We start from the raw sequence: 19,433 nt of genomic DNA on the forward strand, positions 1-19,433 counted from the left end.
TGAAACACCTTGGCATATTATTCCCTCCTGACTTGTCAGATATCATTAAGCTAAACATAGAACCAATACTTGAAATTTGAAGAAGATATCAAAAGATGGGAACACTTACATCTCTCCCTATGGGCAAAAGCCAATATACTAAGAATGTCAGTTTTGCCTAAATTTAACTATATTATGCACTCTCTTCCGGCACTGATCCCAATGAGGTATTTTCAAAGGTTTAATCGTTTATGTCGCCTGTTCTTGTGGAACAGTAAAAAACCTACAACCCGCTTGTAGGTTGCACTGCAGCAGAAAACAGACGCAGGAGGGTTAGGGGTTCCAAACTCGCTGCTGTATCACTATGCATTCTGCTTGCATCTCTTAGCACAATGGGCCCTTCCACCAGAACGGGCACCTCCCTGGTATGAGCTTGAGGCTCATTTATGCCCCACATTGCCATTGGTTTCTTACTTGTCTGCTTCCTTACCAAAGAATGTGCGTACACACCCTATCTTGACTTGCTTGAAAACCGTATGGCAGAAAGCTGCAAAAATCTTGCGTTGTGCCTTGTGTATTGGTAAAACACCTTTTGTTGGGGCGAATGTGTCCAAAAAGGTATAGACACTTAACAAATGCTGAATTATGAATAGATTCGAGAAATTCCACAGTTACCATGGAGATTGGCCATCTTTGCAGCTGTTAGCATTCATTTCCATTGACAAACATTTGAAAAAAACTGAATAAAAAGCCGTGGAATAACTCTGTTAGCTGCTGAGTTACTGCTGGTAAATACATCGAACACACTGTGGTGTCCAAATATATATATAACTAGGAAATGAGGCCCTATGTCAACAATCCTGAAACATCCCTTAAACTCTTTCTATAGTTTTAACATTAGATACAACATTTAATTCATCTAAAGATCATCTAATACTTTTACTTTAGTAGAATTTTCAGATAATCCTTTTACAGAAGTGAACCGTCTAGGGCCCAACCAATACGGATTTTTGGGGTCTGATACTGATGTCATTTATTTCTTTTAATCTCTTAAATAGTCAAATATAGTTTATGATTATAGTAAATGTTTCAATCATAGAAATGTATTATCTAATACAGGGCGACCCATGTGGGTTTTTCTAAGGCCAATGCCAATATGCACCAACGATATTTTTGGCCAGATTGAAGAAAATATCTGGTCTATAAACCTGTGTGTGATGCTTGTAAACGTGTCAGTGTTAAACTGCGACAGCAGGGGGCGCTGTAGGGCTCATTTATTCAGGCCATTCATGTTAGGTGCTTCAGTGGCCGCTCATTTGAAAAACAAAAATCAGTAGATTCCAAAGCAAGAAACAGTAAGTCTCAATCTCTTATGATTCCAAAATTATACTCAAGACATAAAATATATAAAATAGGTGCCCAAACCTGAGACCAATTATCACCGCGATGTTTCTCCGCCCCCTGAGGCCGAGGTTGTGGAAGGGCTCATTTTAAAAGCACCGACTGAGGTCTTTCCAGTGCAAAACGGAAAGTCGAGATCACTTTCGGTTCCGGAGATATCGGCCGACAGCCGATATTGAAAATACCCAAATATCGGCTGGATATATCGGTCGGGCCCAAGAACCGCATCCTGTGTCAGCGCAGGTTTTCTCCACCGCGGCGAGAGTTGCAGCTCGGTTTGAAGTCCCTTCACCGTAAACGCCTCACACTCTGGTGGCTCGTTTTAAAATATTTAGATTTACTTACAAGTTTACAGTGTTGCTGACATTTACAAGTAAAAGTGACATCAGGCAATGGGTCTTTTTATTGTCCCCACATTTGACCCATCTTCACCGGCGCTCGCATTCAACCCGTCAGGAGCATCTTCAAGCAGGATCTCAGTCACCCAGCTTGAACTGCAGTCTATGAAGTGTTGGTTTAGGAACGCTCCACTCAGTCATGTAACATCAGAGAGGAAACTTTACCTGCTGCTCCAACTTTCCCCCATCATTTAGCAAAGAATCTGACGCAGAGGTACAAGTACAGTAGCTTATATCTGAGGAGGGGGAGGTACAGTGGTATGCAAAAGTTTGGGCACCCCTTTAACTTTGACATTTTGCCAAACTATGGACCATAAACATAAATATATTTAATTGAAATTGTATGTGAAAGACACACACTAAGTGATACACAATTGTGTAGTGAAATCAAATTTATACATAATTTAGATTTTTTTTTATAAATAAAAAAGTGAAAAGTGTGATGTGCAATAGTATACGCCCCCTTTCCTTAAAGTGCAGCCAGTTGCCTTCAGAAGTTGCCTGATGATTTCTGAATCATGAAGTCCAAGAACACACCTGTTGGCTGCACTAAAAGGAAAGGTGCCTATACTTTTGCACATCACACACTTCACTTTTTATTTCTAAAAAAAAAAATCTGAATCATGTATGAATTTCATTTCACTTCATGATTGTGTGTCACTTAGTGTGTGTCTTTCACATAAAATTTCAATTGAATATATTTATGTTTATGGTCCATAGCATGGCAAAATGTTGAAAAGTTAGAGGGGTGCCCATGCTTTTGCATTGTACTGTAAGTCCGAGGTTACTTGTGCTAAAAGATTCAAATCAAAAGTTTGATCAGTAAAACAGAAACTGTACAGCAGTGATCACCAAAGAGCTGCCCTTAGACAGCGGCAGGCCCGAGGCCCGAGGCCCGAGGCCCGAGGCCCGAGGCCCGAGGCCCGAGGCCCGAGGCCCGAGGCCCGAGGCCCGAGGCCCGAGGCCCGAGGCCCGAGGCCTCCACCTCCAGCTTTACTTTCATCACAACAGTTTGTTCAGAAATGACAAACATGATAAAAGTATTATTCTATCAATTTAAATCAAATAAACTCTCACTTCATCATTACTTAAACACTGCACAGCACCCCCCACTGTAAAAACAAATCCATAATGTAGATATTATTTCAAATCTGGTTTACAAATATGTGTTTACATTGTTTCACAAATCTAGGCTGTTTCGTGTATGGGTTTTTGGGTCAAACACCAGCATGAACGAAGCTGGCCGAGAGTCGAAATAAAGGCCGATATTTGAAGTAATATTTTATCTCTCAAATAGCCCATTGTTAAACCTTTATTATTATAGTAAAGGTTTCAATCATAGAAAAATCCTCGTCGGTCGACCTCTATATATTTCTAATCTAATCGTGATGCTCCATGTCAAGTGTTGAACTGCGACAGCAGGGGGCGCTGTATGTGGCCATAGGGCTGATTTATTCAAGACATTCATGTTTAGTAGGTACTGTTGCCAAACAACAGCAGATTCCAGAATAAAAAGGGTAAGTGGTGGTTCAGAAATGAAAAGCACAAGTCTGAAAGAAGGCCCCCTGAGGCCTAGGAAGTTGGGGGGAGGGCTTATTTTAAAGTCAGTAGTCAGTATTTGTCTTCTTTATATCTCGAAATCCTCTTGGGACCCCCTGCTCTGTGCGCGCGACCCCCTCTTTGGGAACCACTGCTGTAGTATAGTGACTATGAGTGTTTTAGTGTTATACTAGTCCTGCCCTCCATCTGAAATCCTGGGACATAAAAACAACAGTCTTTTCGTTCACCACGTGATTACTTGTACACATAGCGCATGTTGGGGGTGTTCTGCGGCGCCCCCTGCAGCATGGTGAGTGCCGTGCTGGAGAAGTCCCTCAGCGTCTCCACTGTCTGCCTTTGGAGCTGCAGCGACTCGCGGACGAACTCCTGCTGCCGCTCCCTCAGCTGCTGGAGCGAGTGGGCCAGCGACTCAACCGAGCGAGCCACAGAGGCCAGGAGCACCCGCCCGGTCTGCTGCTGCTGCAGGCACTTGGCCAGGGCAGAGGAGGGCGGGGGCGGCTCCACCGGCTGAGAGGACTCGGGGGCTGCGGGGCAGAGCGGGCTGCGCTCCTGCCGGGAGTACGTGTACGTAGGTTTGGACCTCAGGAACTCGTCCGACTCTATCAGGGACATATGGTCCTCATCGTCGTCCTCCTCCAGGTCCAGGCCGTAGTCTGGAGACTCCAGGTCCCAGTCCACTGGGGAGACAGAATCACTCATCCTTCAGATTTGCTCTAACGTCTTCTGGAACACAGTGAAGCTACTCACAATATTTCAGAACTTGACAACGTGACACAATCATAGCTTTAACAGCTTTCAAATGAGGTATGGGAAAACAAGAAAGATGTATTTGTGGTGAAAAAGCCACAGAATTGATTCAGACCTGCTCTGAAGCAAACGTCTCCGTTTAAAACACAGCAGCAAGGTGAAAATGTCTCTCCTAAACCAAACAAACTAGAAACTAACGCACAACCAGTCGCCATGAATGTAAAACATGAAGAAAACATGATAATGAATAAAGCACTGCCTGTTTCATGAGGAGAGTTTTGAATGGATGGAGTGGTTTCTGAGACATGTAACGTCACAGACAGGCTCAGCGTGTTTATATCATGAGAAGTCTCTGGAGCTGCTCGCTTCTCAATGCACATTACATTCCTCAAATGGAACCATTTTGCCATAGTTTTCCTCACCGCTGGAGGCTCTGGAGCAGCAGTGCCTTACATTTGGGCAGAGCCGGTGCTGGCCCTTCTGGGGCCCTAAGCAAAAATCCACACGAGGGCCCTACAGTAGCGTCCCATGGCTATTCGACGAAGAGAGAATCCATTTATGGTCAAAACAGTTCCACTGTTCCAGGGCAGAAGCAGAACTTACAGACCTCAATTCAGGCCCCGCCCCCTGTGTGAGGACCACTAACCACTAAACCACTGTGAGACTGGTATTTAGGACTACTAGTCTATTTCCCTTCATAAAATAGTAAATGGCAATTGGTCCCATTCTCTCACCTCTGGTCCCTGACCCACAGATTGGGAACCACTGATTTAAAAGTAACTGAAACCTGCTCCTGACGGTTGTTTCTGTCTCACCACTGAGAATTATTCTGTGAGTCGCCCAACCCGTTTTAGACTGTGCACATTCAGAGAACCAGAGTTACTGTAAGTAACTGTGCTCATGAGAACCCTGTGGATTCAACTCAACAAAATGGCCTCGGACACGGCTTTACTCTCGTCTACACGCCAAACTACTGTCCTGATACTCCAGACTCACCAGACACAATGAGAAGAGAGTTTAAATGAGAGTGAGGCCCAGAGCTGCAGCCCAGAGTCCACGCAGAGATAACATGAGAGCTGCGCCCGGGACATGGGTGACATGATGCAGCCGCGGAGGAGCCGAGTATGAGGCGAAGCACCGGGAGACAGACGGCCGAGCGGGACACGAGCGGAGAAGCACTCGCGCTTTGGAAGAGACAGGGGGAGGCAGTCGGTCTCTCCTGCTCATTCACTTCACCAGACTACTCCGTTTTGGTGTTATATGTGGCGAAGTAGGCGGAGAGTGAGTGCGCGCAGGAAGAGCCTGTCCCCGTAACAACGTGTTGATTAATCAGTGAAACAACACCGTAGTTTGACTGAGATGCGGGGCCCTTGCGGCTGAGAGGGCCCTACGCACCTTGTGTAGTTTGCGTATAGGAAGAACCGGCTCTGCATTTGGGGCTGTGTAAGGCATAACACAACCTGTGTATTTTTACGCTGTCCTTGTTTTACATCATCTGTGGGTAAAATGCCGGGCTCTGACTGATCCCGCCTTGTGCCGACGCTTGTAAACTTGAAAATGGTTCTTCTCCTTGACATCCAAAGAAACATTTTCCCAGTGGAGACAATGTAATAATCCAGAAATGTAACAGAGCTGGTAAAGCTTTGAACAACTGCAGTGGAAAAAGCGCGTGTATTCCAGCAGCTGCGTTTGAGCTTCATGCAGAAAAAAACAGTCTTCATGAGGATGAGACAGGCCTGAACTCTGACAATGTTCAAATCTTTTGCCCATGCATATGACAACTGAAAGTATTTTATCTGCACTCTTGCCTTTCACTGTAATTGTCAAAAAATGTCAAAAAATGGCACTCTTATGCCGCCGTACGTGCTTTCATTGAATTCACTTAAACTTATTCCGTCGTCTTTACAGCAGGTTTTTGTCGTAAATATGCGGCGGATTTTCATAAAACAAGCAGCGGTTTGCAGCTTGTGATCCAGGGAGCACTTTTGTGGAGCTAATGTCTCCTATTTTCCACCGTATGTGCAACTGTGTGTGACAGTTCATACAGTTCATATTTGTAACGCGTCATTTTGAATGGTTGTGGGTGCGGGTTGTTAAGAGAACAACGTTGCGGTGCGGGGTTAGAACCTGCTCCAAATGCGGGACCCCCGCATCACTAATCCCCAGTACTATTTTAAGAAACACAGAACAGAAGCATCATAAAGCAGACTGAGACAGGAGGTGCTTCTCTGGGAGGAGTCTGATTGGCTGAGAATAAGGCTGCAACGACGCGTCGACCATGTCGACGTAATCGATTACGTAAATACGTCGACGCCATTTTTTGTGCGTCGACGCATCGCTTGTTTACATTTCACTTCCAGCATGGCTGCGCGTAATGCAGACGCTGCGAGCGAGGGGGAAAAAGCACGCCAAAAGTCGTCAAAAGTGTGGGAGTATTTCCAGAAACGGCCTAATAATGTTTGCACACTGTGTCGAGCGGAAATGGCATCACAGCAGCACAACTAACCTGGCTAACGCCAGACTGCTGTGTGCGCTCCAATCATTTCCAACTTACGTTAGCCAGGCTACAGCACAACGGCTATGAACGAACATGTGAAACGAAAACACCCGCGGCTGCAAGGGCCCCGCATCTTAGTCAAACTACGGTGTTGTTTCACTGATTAATCAACGCGTTGTTACGGGGACAGGCCCTGACAGCGCTCAGTCACTCTCCGCCTACTTTGCCGCATATAAAACCAAAACGGAGCAGTCTGCTGAAGAGAATGAGCAGGAGAGACCGACCGCCTTCCAACTCTCTCCCAACACGCGAGTAGGCTACTTCTCCGCTCGTGTCCCACACTCGGCCGTCTGTCTCCCGGTGCTCGTTTCACCTCATGCTCGGCTGCTGCACGGCTGCATCATGTCACCCGTGTCCCGGGCGCAGCTCTCATGTTTTCTCTGCGCGGACCCGGACACACTCATTTAAACTCTCTTCTTGTTGTGTCTAGCGGAGAATCAGGACAGTAGTCTGATGGATAGACGAGAGTAAAGCCGTGTCCGTGGCCTTTTTGTCTCAAACAGGAGCTGAATCCACACGAGCACAGTAACTTACAGTAACTCTGGTTCTCTGAATGTGCACAGTCTATAACGAGTTGGGCGACTCACAGGCTAATTCTCAGTGGTCAGACAGAAATAACCGTCAGGTGCAGGTTTCAGTTAGTTTTAAATCAGCGGTTCCCAAACTGTGGGTCAGGGCCAGAAGTGAGAGAATGGGCCCATTTGCCATTTTCCATTTTAAAAATTGGGGAAAATAGACTAGTAGTAAATAAATAAATAAAAGCCATGCCATTTGGAAACATCAATGTTTTTTTCTTCATTTTAATCGAAAAAATAATCTATAGATTAATCGAAGAAATAATCTATAGAATAATCTATAGAAAAATAATCGTTAGCTGCCGCCTTAACTGAGAACATAGTCTTCCTTTATTGCTTGTGGATTCCCATACCTCATGTGAAAGAATAGTCTCCGAGCTTTAACCAATGGTCTGCACCTGCACTAGTTAGGACGAGGGACAGCTGCAGGGAGTTTGGGGATGATTCGCCCTTACCGTCGCTCCTCTCGGCCTTGGTGGAGAGGTCCCGGGTGAAGGAGTCGCTGTAGGAGTAGGTCTTGGGAAAGCTGATCCTGGAGAACTGTGCGTCTTCGTCCAGGTCGATATCACTCTCTCCGTCTGAGCACATGCACATCAGCCCGTCACACAGGGGCAGGGGGAGCAGGGGGGGCAGGGGGGGCAGGGGCAGCAGGGGGAGCAGGTCGTCATTGATGCAAACAATGGGATCAAGAAGTGGGACTGAAAAGTTCCTTCTGACACCGTGATCATTTCGTCAGCTAAAATATTCTGTCATCAGTTTAGTCAAAGTAATATTCTGAGCGACTCAAATGAAGGTAAAGTAGTGTGACTGAAACTAAAACTAAAACTGACTAAAATGTCCAGATGTTCAACAACGCCTACATCCACAGAGGAGGAGGCAGCAGAGTTCGTTTTGATGGGGGGCAAGTCGTTTTCAGATCAATACAACCTTATCAAACCGACACAATGTAAGACTGTGCTACAGCACGTTTTGAAAATCATAATATCTCTGCTTTAATATGATTTATGGCTATTATGGGTATTACTAAAGCAGCACCGAAAAAAATATAATATCTTTAGGGACCAAGTTCTGACTTCCTTATTTCAGCTCAAATAACTGATACAAATTTAAAAGAATTTGTGTTTTATGGGATAAATGACATTACATTATTGTTATGGCTCTGGGTGACTTAATATTTTAGTATAGGTATTGTTAAAGGTAAAGTATGGTATCGGATTTGTACATGAATTATCGTTTAAGTACTCTATTGAAAAAATGTAACAGTTCCAATCCCTAATCTTCTGCCAAAGTAACAGCAACTAAATAAACTCTTTGAATTACTGAAGACCACTTGAAAAATCACGTTTTACATGGTTAGATCTGAACAAGGTTCAATATGCAACAAGAAAAAATAGGAGTGAGACAAAAAATGTCTGCGTCTCACCTCAGCAGCGATGGCGAGCCGCACCCTCAAAACACCCTCAAAAAATTATTATTATTTTCTTGCCTTTGACATCAGCTATTTTTTTGCGATCAACTATTTTTCCATCCTGATTTATGTTCTTACATTAGCTTAGACATGTTGATGAGATGCATTTAGCCTCTATATTGTAAGGCGTAATAACACCGTAGGAGCACTTCGACATCCGAGCAGTAATATCTTCAGAACTCTTTAGGAGTGAAGATATTACTGCGCAGACGTCGAAGTGCTCCTACGGTGTTATTACGCCTTATAATATAGTACCCTTTTAATCCACCTAAAAATCGACATGTTTAATTTTGTGTGACTATACTTGGATCCTGTAACTACTCATGTACAGTGCCTCTCGAAAGTATAAATACACCTTGAACCTTTGCACATTTTGTCATGTTTACAACCCTAAACATAAAGATTTTATTTTGAATTTTTTTACTGAAAGTTCACACACAAGTGTGAAGTGAAAGTAAAATGATACATGATTGTGTTTTTTTTTTTTAAATAGAAAAGTGAAAAGTGGGGCTTGCATAAGTATTCATACAGATGAATGAATACTTTGTGAACCCCCTTTTACAGCAATAACAGCAGAAAGTCTTAGGGTTTGACTCTACAAGATTAGCACATGTAGAGACTGATATTTTAGCCCATTCCTCTTTACAAAACAACTCCAGCTCTGTCACATTAGAAGGAGAGCGTTTGTGAACAGCAGTTTTCAGGTCTTTCCACAGATTTTCAATAGGATTTAGGTCAGGACTTTGACTGAGCCATTCTAACACATTAATATGTTTGCTTTTATAGATTTAGCTTTGTGTTTAGGGTCATTGTCCTGCTGAAGGTGAATCTCCGCCCCAGCCTCAGTTCTCTTGTGACTCCAGCAGGTTTTCCTCCAAAATGTCCCTGTATTTGGCTCCATCCATCTTCCACACTATTCCTACAATCTCCCCAGTCCCCGCTGAGGAAAAGCAGCCCCACAGCATGATGCTCCCCCCCATATTTGACACTGGGGATGGTGCACTCAGGACGATGAGCAGTGTTAGGTTTGCTCCATACATAACGTTTTGCATTTGGGCCAAAAAGTTAAATGTTTGTCTCATCTGACCAAAGCTCCTTCTTCCACATGGAGCTGTGTCCTCCATATGACTTCTAGCAAACTTCAAACGGGATTTCTTATGGCCTCCTTTCAATAATGGCTTTCTTCTTCCACTCGTCCATGAAGGCCAGATCTGTGAAGAATACGACTTATAGTTGTCCCATGTACAGATTCCCCCAGCTCAGCGGCAGGACTTCACAGCTCCTCCAGAGTTATCTTGGGGCACTTGGTTGTGTTCCTTACCAGTGCTCTCCTTGTTGGGTCTGTTAGTTTAGGTGGGCGGCCGTGTCTTGGTAAGTTTGCAGTGGTGCTTTACTCTTTCCATTTCTGAATGATGGATTGAACAGTTGCTCCGGGAGATGTTTAAATCTTGGGAAATCTTTGTATAACTTAAGGCTGCTTTAAACTTCTCCACAGCTTTATCCCTGACCTCTCTGGTGCTCCTTGACCTTCATGATGTTGTTTAGTGACCAATACACTCCGACCACAGCTCTGAGGCCCTAACAGAACAGCTGAAATTATACTGAGAGTAGATTACACACAGGTGACCTCTATTTAATGGTTAGGCCAAGGAGTGAACATTCTGCAGTCATTAGGAATGTTTTAAAGGCAATTTAAAGCACTCAGAAAATGCTGTATGAATACTTATGCACACACCACTTTTCACTTTTCTATTTTTTTAAAATAACAGAATCATGTATCATTTTGCTTTCACTTCACAGTTGTCTGTTACTTGTGTGTGAACTGTCAGTAAAATTCTAAATAAAATCTTTATGTTTAGGGTTGTAAACATGACAAAATGTGCAAAAGTTCAAGGTGTATGAATACTTTCGAGAGGCACTGTAACTGTATTTAAATAAAAAAATTAAAAAAATAAATGTGGAAGAACTTGGTCACTTCTAACTTCACCCCCGTTTGGCCCCATAGAGGAGAGGAGGAGAGGCTAAATGCTAACAACATCTTTGCATCACTGAGCACACGCATAAAAGACCAGACAGGCACGCATGACAGCACGGTGTCCCAGTGGTTAGCGCTCGTGCCTCACAGCTCGAAGCCGGACGGGGCCTTACTGTGTGGAGTTTGCATGTTCTCCTCGTGTCTGAGTGGAGTTTGCATGTTCTCCTCGTGTCTGAGTGGAGTTTGCATGTTCTCCTCGTGTCTGAGTGGAGTTTGCATGTTCTCCTCGTGTCTGAGTGGAGTTTGCATGTTCTCCTCGTGTCTGAGTGGAGTTTGCATGTTCTCCTCGTGTTTGTGTGGAGTTTGCATGTTCTCCTCGTGTCTGTGTGGAGTTTGCATGTTCTCCTCGTGTCTGTGTGGAGTTTGCATGTTCTCCTCGTGTCTGAGTGGAGTTTGCATGTTCTCCTCGTGTCTGAGTGGAGTTTGCATGTTCTCCTCGTGTCTGTGTGGAGTTTGCATGTTCTCCTCGTGTCTGTGTGGAGTTTGCATGTTCTCCTCGTGTCTGAGTGGAGTTTGCATGTTCTCCTCGTGTCTGTGTGGAGTTTGCATGTTCTCCTCGTGTCTGAGTGGAGTTTGCATGTTCTCCTCGTGTCTGTGTGGAGTTTGCATGTTCTCCTCGTGTCTGTGTGGAGTTTGCATGTTCTCCTCGTGTCTGAGTGGAGTTTGCATGTTCTCCTCGTGTCTGTGTGGAGTTTGCATGTTCTCCTCGTGTCTGAGTGGAGTTTGCATGTTCTCCTCGTGTCTGTGTGGAGTTTGCATGTTCTCCTCGTGTCTGAGTGGAGTTTGCATGTTCTCCTCGTGTCTGTGTGGAGTTTGCATGTTCTCCTCGTGTCTGAGTGGAGTTTGCATGTTCTCCTCGTGTCTGTGTGGAGTTTGCATGTTCTCCTCGTGTCTGTGTGGAGTTTGCATGTTCTCCTCGTGTCTGAGTGGAGTTTGCATGTTCTCCTCGTGTCTGTGTGGAGTTTGCATGTTCTCCTCGTGTCTGAGTGGAGTTTGCATGTTCTCCTCGTGTCTGTGTGGAGATGGGTCCCTGAGCTGGCAGCCAATGCTGGCAGCTCACTGCTCCTGAGAACAAATTTCTCTTCAGAGATCAAGTAAGGATTAAACAACGAGAAGCCGTGCATTAGACAGTTATAATGCACGACGTGCAGTGGAGTGGTGTTACTCCACAAAGTGCATTATAACTGTTTATTATACGGCTCTTCACAACGTAAGTAGAACGCTCCATTGATTTCAATGGGATTTTCCAACGTTCTACGTTCATTATTTTTCTCAGAGGTCCTCTATCAAAAAATAATGACCGCTGACGGAATTCATGCTTGTAATACAGGTCTTTCACATCACTCCGCATGTACGTAGTAGCGGACACTCTCTCTGTCCCGTCACTGAGAGAGAAGTCGGGGGAATCACTCGTGAAGTTAACGTGAGTCCGACTTTCAACTTACCCAGAGATTCACCACCATTCCTCCAACTGCACCTTCAGCTAAGTAGCTTGGCTAGCTACTAGCCTTGCTGCTACTAACCTAGCCAAAACGTGCAAACTTTTGGAACTATTTGCAGCAGAAGTCATAAAATAAACCTTTCGACCTTCATAAAAGTGTATGACGTTTATGTTGTGTGTGTTCAGTTGGCAAATGGCCGTATAATAAGCGGGATAACGCTGCAACATTAATTACAGCAAGGCACAAAACCACGGACAGTTTTATTCACCCGCGGAATGGCTTTAAAAAACGGCCAATTCCGCGGTTAAACCGTGGACCTGGCAACCCTGATGGCGATGCCCACCACAGCGGAGTGATATCCCAGTGATTTAGCCACCGGACTACGTGTGCGGTTATATGAAAATAATGCACGCTTGCTAGCACCCACCAGCCAATCAGAATCGAGTATTCACCCAGACCATGGTATAATAAAGAATAACTTAAACTTAAACATAATCATCTCGTCTAAGAACATATCTCAGTATGGAAAAACGGTGGCCTGTTCCTTTAGACCTTTGACCAGCTGCAAACACTGACTATTTCAGTTTAAATGCTATTTTCAATCAAACATTTTTTGTCTGACTCCCTTTTCTTCTTGTTGCATATCGAAGTTCTACTTGGAACCTTGTTGAGATCCAGCCATGCAAAACGTGTTTTTTTTTTCTTTTGCCATTTTTCAAGTGGCCGTAAACTCTTGATCGGGAGTGTGTAGTCCAGGGGCAGACAGCTCACCTCCTTTGGGGCTGATGGTGAGCAGTTTATGGACGGCTTTCTCGATGGGACCCAGGTTCTTCCGCCGAAAGTTCTTTTTGTTGGGTCCCCTCATACGGCGCTTGGCATCGAACTTCAGGTCAGCCCACTTCTTCATGATCTGCCTCACCTGTGCATGACCAGTGTGGAAACAAGACTTAGCCCCACTGACCCAGGACTCACGAGCGCGGCCATAATGGGTATGATGGGTCCAGGTTATTGTACTACAATTCTATTTTCTATTTGAGTTCTTATCCCTTTGTCTTTAACCACACAAAGTAGGTAAGCTATATTAGAGCATATTTACAGTTAAAGCCTTTTCTTACCATTTCTGCTCGTGAAAATGTCTTGAATAAAAAAATAATAATATAAATTTCACACCTAAACCATGTCTAAAACACAAATATTTACCTGGCTGCTCATTGCTCAGTGCAGCTGCCGAGAGCATGCAGTACTCCGGTTATGAAGCGTGTTTTTATCCAGTTGAGATATCCCTACCTCCCTCTGGTTCTCCCCCAGACTGTTGATCTGCGCCGTGATCTCGCACCACGTGTTCTTCTTGGACTCGGCAGAAACGCCATCGTTAAACTTCCCTGTGGACACACATCAGGGTCAGTGCGGCCCAGAGACATTCGGGATCCACAGCTTCAGACGGATCGCATTAGTGAAAAGGCACAGACCGTTTTCGATCGGGCCGATATTTGGGAATTTTTTGATATCGGCTGTCGGCCATACTAATGCTGATGAACGCCGATATCTCCGGGACCTGAAGTGATAGAGTCCCCTCTTAGGCCTCAAGCGGACTGAGTAACATCACAGAGAAAACCGGTCTGAAAAAAGCCTGTTAAACCCAAGTTTCTCTGACCACACCTCAGTGAACATGGACGCGCTGCAGCTCATTTTGATGCTCAGAACCTGGAGCTAGTTTTTAAACTCTGCAATTGTGCTTTTGATCACCACGCAAAATGCTGCGGTTTGCATCAGTGTGCTAAAGCTAGCTGCAGAATGCTAATGCTAACATCAACTAAAGCAAGGCTGGGACAGAAATTATGATCGGATCACATAAAGAAATAAACTAAAACCACTGCTGCAGGGGCCAAAATGTCATTTTATGAAATAACCGATCAGACATAATATCACCAGATCACTCAATACGAAGGGAAAGAACATGTATAGGCCATGTATTAGGGCCCGACTGATGTGGTTTTTGGGTTTGATGCCGATATGAAGTAATTTTATTTCATCTGTTTTTGCAGGATCCTTGAGTCGGAGAGTACTCAGAGTATGAATTAATGCTTCAAGGGGTACATGGGACACTTTTAGGGTTCATTTTGTCGGACACTAGGGTTAGAAATGTCGAAATCTTTGTACCTTTACATGTTTAACGAGTAGACACAATGAACACAATAAACGTAATGAAGTTTATGCGTGGGACAAAAAATGTAGAGAACCAATGCCCTCGATCAAAATGTAATTGAAATAACACAAGAAGAAGAAACGCTTTGTGAAATATTCTTCATCAAAGAGTCATCAGACTCTTCTACTTTAATATAGTTAAACCTTGACTTTAAAAAAGTTCATATTAGTGCTTGTTTGACCTTACAGTGACCCGGCGGCTTTAAGAGTGGCTAGCTTAGCGCCTTTTCTTTCCATAACTGAGGCCTCTAGGGTCTGGTCCAATTGTTGGTTGGTTTCTGATAGGTTTTCACTGCTGATGGAACCGTCTTCATGGTTACATCCAGCAGACCTATCAGAAACCCTAAAAAACCTGAAATAAAACAGATCCTGGGGGCATAGAGGCCACCGGGATGGAAGATAAAGGCATTAAAGGTTTTCAGCATAAAAAGTAATAATTGACTCACTCAAAGAAACGACCACTATAATGTCGACAACTTAAATACTGGTGTGTTTCCGGCGCCCTCGGAGATGACGCAGCAGGACTCACGCAGCAGGATGTAACGGTTCCTCTTGATGGCCTCCAGCAGGATCTTGAGCTCGGTGGGGGAGAAGCGGGGTTTGGCCTTGTTCCCCTGCAGCGTTCCGTCCACAGGAGGGAACTCCGACTCCGCTGTGTCCATCCTGAGGAGGCTCCTCTGCAGAACCTCCACAGCCCAGCGCCGACCTGGACACACAGCCCTCAGACTTACACACGGAAGCTTTATCCAAGACCACAGAATGCCACAGAAACCAACTCCGAAGGGGGTCTAAGTCATCTCCTGCCTCTGGACCAACAGCAACAAAGATAGAATACTTTTTTTTTAACTTTTTTTTCTCCAGTACCTGTATTCGATATCAATACTTACATTTTTTTCAATACCTAAACTTTTTCGGTACCCCGCCCTAAAAAGTACTTTCTCCTACAATATCTCACAATAAACATGAAATACACTAAAACACAACCTACTTATGGCTAAAAAATAAAGTATAACGTCAGAAAGATGGGGATTAAATGCAAATAAAGAACTGACGATAAATATTGAACCCAAAATGTCTTGTTTATCTGTTTTTATTGAACAATACCTCGATTTGCAATATTTATATTATTTATATAAATAATATAATACTTATTAATTCATTTAAATAGACCAGACTTTAAAATGCCAGGCAAAATGGAACTAAATTAGAAACAGCAGGATAGATACCATTACAGACTGATATAGAAACATATTCAAAACTGTAACTCTCATCCCACACTCTGCTTGGGAGAGGAAAAATCTGACACAACAGAATTCACAGCCCAACCACAATACTGTGGTGAAAGTCAAGTGTTTTTAGGGCAGCATTGAATTCAGATTGAATCCAGACTTCAGAGACTTCAGGCAGGTCAGGCTGGTCATGTGTCTGCAGCTCCATGGGCTTGAATTGTGTAGAAAAGTATGTGATTGTTACATTAGTTTAGCAACTGGCCCCTCGACACCCTGGATTTTTCATAGACTATGAAGGGCTTACATAATACATTGTATATACTGTATATAAAAATAACAATAATCAAAATAATTGTACCCAAAGTAATACTATACTGAGGAAGTAGCAGGATCATGGACAATATTAATGTGCCTTTTAACATCAAACTAATGACTTTGGGTAATGTTAACAATGTTTGGCATTGGTAACCATCTGAAAGAAATGTATTAATGATCGCCTTTTGTTACTTTCTTTGTACTAGACATCGTACGTCAAACCAGACCGTTGTTGTAGTTGTGTTTCCTTTCTGCTAATTATTTGAACATTTTCAACAGTGCCTTGTAAGTGCGGTGTTAAAAAAACACATTAAAGTGTAACAGCTTCTCTTTAGCCAATGATGCAAATCCAAATATGATGCTGATTGTATGATTGATGATGTAATTGCTATAGGATGTGTGTTCCGAGGTTCCTTGTACTATGTACTTTGTAATTGTGATATGATTGTAATGATTTCGGGGGTGGGCGCTCAGAAGCATTGCTTCGGCCCACTCCTCTTGAGCAGAATGTTTACTGCTCAACAAATAAACTAAACTAAAGTGCAATAGCAATGACTGAGAACAATCTTAACCCAAACGGTGCAGCTGAGTTTAGGGATCAGTAGAAAACACATGTATTAAATGTATCATGTCTGGCCCGTTAGAGACATAATACAGTGCATTAACTATCGGCCAAGTTAAGAAACTTTGGGGGCCCACTGTAAAGATGGGGGGCCAAGTCGGGGTCCTGAGCTCAAGGTTGGGAATCACTGTAGCCCACGAGCTCAAGCCCCGCCCACATGTGCACCGTGACCGCGCGTCAGTGCCCAGCAGGACCAGCGGAACCAGAAGGACCTGCGCCCCGGCCTTCCTCTCCAGAGTCCGGACCGACCCACGGGCTGCGGCCAGGCTTTAGCGGCGCGTGTGGCTGCACTTGGAGACGCTAAACAACCAGTAATCACCATGAAGAAGCCATGTACCCACAGTGCTTTGCGGTTCCGTGCCCCGGTTCTCTCTGCGCGCTCCGTGGATGGCCCTGGTCCGCACAGTCGCAGCGCGGAGGGGAATGCACGGAACAATCCTCCGGTCCGCCGCTCACCGCTGCCCCTTTGTCGATGCACACCGAACTTCCGATCACCAACTGCACAGCGCAGACTCTTGTTTTTCTCCTCTTCACTGCGCAGACTCCTTCTCCTTTTCCCTTTTTTTTACATTTGCTTTTCCTTTGGCGCAGCGCCCCCCTTCGTTTCCAGGCAGAAAACCCCCACTCCAAAGAAAAGGCCTTTCAGTGTGTTCCTGTGAAACAGACTAAACGATTGGCTCTAACTTAAAGGAATCACAATCTCTGTGAGTTTTTCCTGGGTAAATGCTGGTCAAATTGGGTAAAAAAAAAAAAAAAGAAAGAAAGACAAGAAAGAAAGAAAGAAAGACAGAAACTACTATAACTATATACTATAGCCTAAGTATAAGTCTTGTTTTGTATTTTTTCTTTCTGTAAATGTTGGCATACTTTTTCTGCTCAAATGAATAAATAAATGAAAAAAAAAAAAAGAAAGACAAGAAAAGATTAAATATTCAAAAACATGAATTAAATGCTAAAAATGTTTTTCAAAAAAACACTCATTCTTGAATGCTTGAGGGTTTGGGGTTGGACAGTGGACCTTAAAACTCATCTGTGCCAAGAATATGCTGCCTCATGTGCTCTGGTAATGTTGATCCTTCCAGTTGTGAAGTGGAAAGTACGAGTGCATTGTGTTCCAGTGCTTTTATGTCGTGGTAAAATTAAACGTTTAAAAAGCACAAACCAATACACTATGCTGATGATACACAGTTATACATCTCCATGTCTCCTGATGACACCAGGCCAATGGATGCACATTTTAGAATCAAATTCTGGATGGCAGAAAACTTTCTCCAGCTTAACCAGGACAAAACTGAAATGTTAATCATCGGTCCTGAGGCCCAGAGAGAGAGACTTTTACCCAAACTACAGTCACGTCTATGAATCCTTCCTCACAGGTGAAGAACCTGGGTGTGATCTTTGACTCTGAGCTGCCGTTTATTCCACACATTAAGAATATCACAAAGATAGGTTTTTACCATATATATAAATACACTGCTCACAAAAACTTAGGGCACACTCAAAAAACACAATGTAACTCCAAGTCAGTCAAATTTCTGGGATATCAGACTATCCAGTTAGGAAGCCACGCTTATTGTGAATCAGTTTCACTTGGTGTTGTGGAAATGAAACAGACACAGGTGGAAATGAGAGGCAATTAGCAAGATCACTCCAAAAGAGGAATGGTTTTGCAGGTGGTGACCACAGACCATTTCCCTGTCTTCATCCTTTGGACCGTATTTTTGGAACACTTTTGCATTTGTCCAGTGTTCTCACCACTAGAGGCATCATGAGGAGCATCTACAGCCCACAGAAGCTGCTCAGGGAGTGATGCTCATCCAAAATGGCACGTCCATTCGTGCTGTGGCAAGATGGTTTGCTGTGTCTCCCAGCGCAGTGTCCAGAGCATGGAGGAGATACCAGGAGACAGGCCAGTACACCAGGAGACCTGGGGGGGGCGACCGAGGTCAACAACCCAGCAGCAGGACCGCTATCTGCTCATTTGTGCACGGAGAAACAGGAGAAGCACTGCCCGAGCCCTACAAAATGACCTCCAGAGGGCCACAAATGTGCATGTTGGTCCTCAAACGGTCAGAAACCGACTCCATGAGGGTGGTGTGAGGGCGTTGGGCCGGTGCTTACTGCCCAACACCGTGCAGCCCGATTGGCATTTGCCCGAGAACACAGCGATTGGCAGATTGGCCAATGGTGCTCTGTGCTCTTCACGGATGAGAGCAGGTTCACCCTGAGCACATGTGACAGACGTGACAGAGTCTGGAGACGCCCTGGAGAACGTTCTGCTGCTGCAACATCATCAGCATGACCGGTTTGGTGGTGGGTCAGTGATGGTCTGGGGAGGCATTTCATTGGAGGGCCGCACAGCCCTCCATGTGCGAGCCAGAGGTTCCCTGACTGGCATTGGGGACCGGGATGAGATCCTCAGACCTATTGTAAGACCATATGCTGGTGCTGTGGGCCCTGGGTTCCTTCTGATGCCTGATAATGCCAGGCCACATGTGGCAAGAGTGTGTCAGCAGGTCCTGCATGATGAAGGTATTGATGTTCTGGACTGGCCTGCCCGTTCCCCAGACTTAAATCCAATAGATACATCTGGGACATCATGTCTCGGTCCATCCATCAACGCCACGTGGCACCACAGACTGTCCAGGAGCTGACTGATGCTCTAATCCAGGTCTGGGAGGAGATCCCTCAGGAGGACATCCGTGGTCTCATCAGGAGCATGCCCAGGCGTTGTAGGGAGTGCATTCAGGCACGTGGAGGCCACACACACGACTGAGGAAGATACAGACTCGTTTGGAGGAATTTCTACAGAATTTGGATCAACCAGTGACCTGATTTGTCACTTTGATTTTGACTATAATTTTGGATCCAGACCTCCAGGGGCTGAGAATTTGATTTCC

The 19,433-nt window shown here is 44.6% G+C and overlaps 1 protein-coding gene across 1 annotated transcript; it reads right to left on the minus strand.

The window, feature by feature from the left end:
- Positions 1-3,378: 3,378 nt before the first annotated feature.
- LOC306965588 (uncharacterized protein) lies at positions 3,379-17,078 on the minus strand. Its single transcript, XM_079560074.1, has 6 exons — positions 16,875-17,078; positions 14,897-15,073; positions 13,450-13,544; positions 12,934-13,081; positions 7,673-7,795; positions 3,379-4,015 (listed from the first exon to the last, which is right to left on the minus strand). The coding sequence occupies exons 2-6, from the start codon at positions 15,027-15,029 to the stop codon at positions 3,573-3,575; spliced, it is 942 nt and encodes a 313-aa protein (XP_079416200.1). The 5' UTR covers positions 15,030-15,073; positions 16,875-17,078; the 3' UTR covers positions 3,379-3,572.
- Between the last annotated feature and the right edge of the window lie 2,355 nt (positions 17,079-19,433).

Source organism: Gobius niger (genome assembly GCF_951799975.1).
Source record: "Gobius niger genome assembly, chromosome: 1".
NCBI classification, from domain to species: Eukaryota; Metazoa; Chordata; class Actinopteri; order Gobiiformes; family Gobiidae; genus Gobius; species Gobius niger.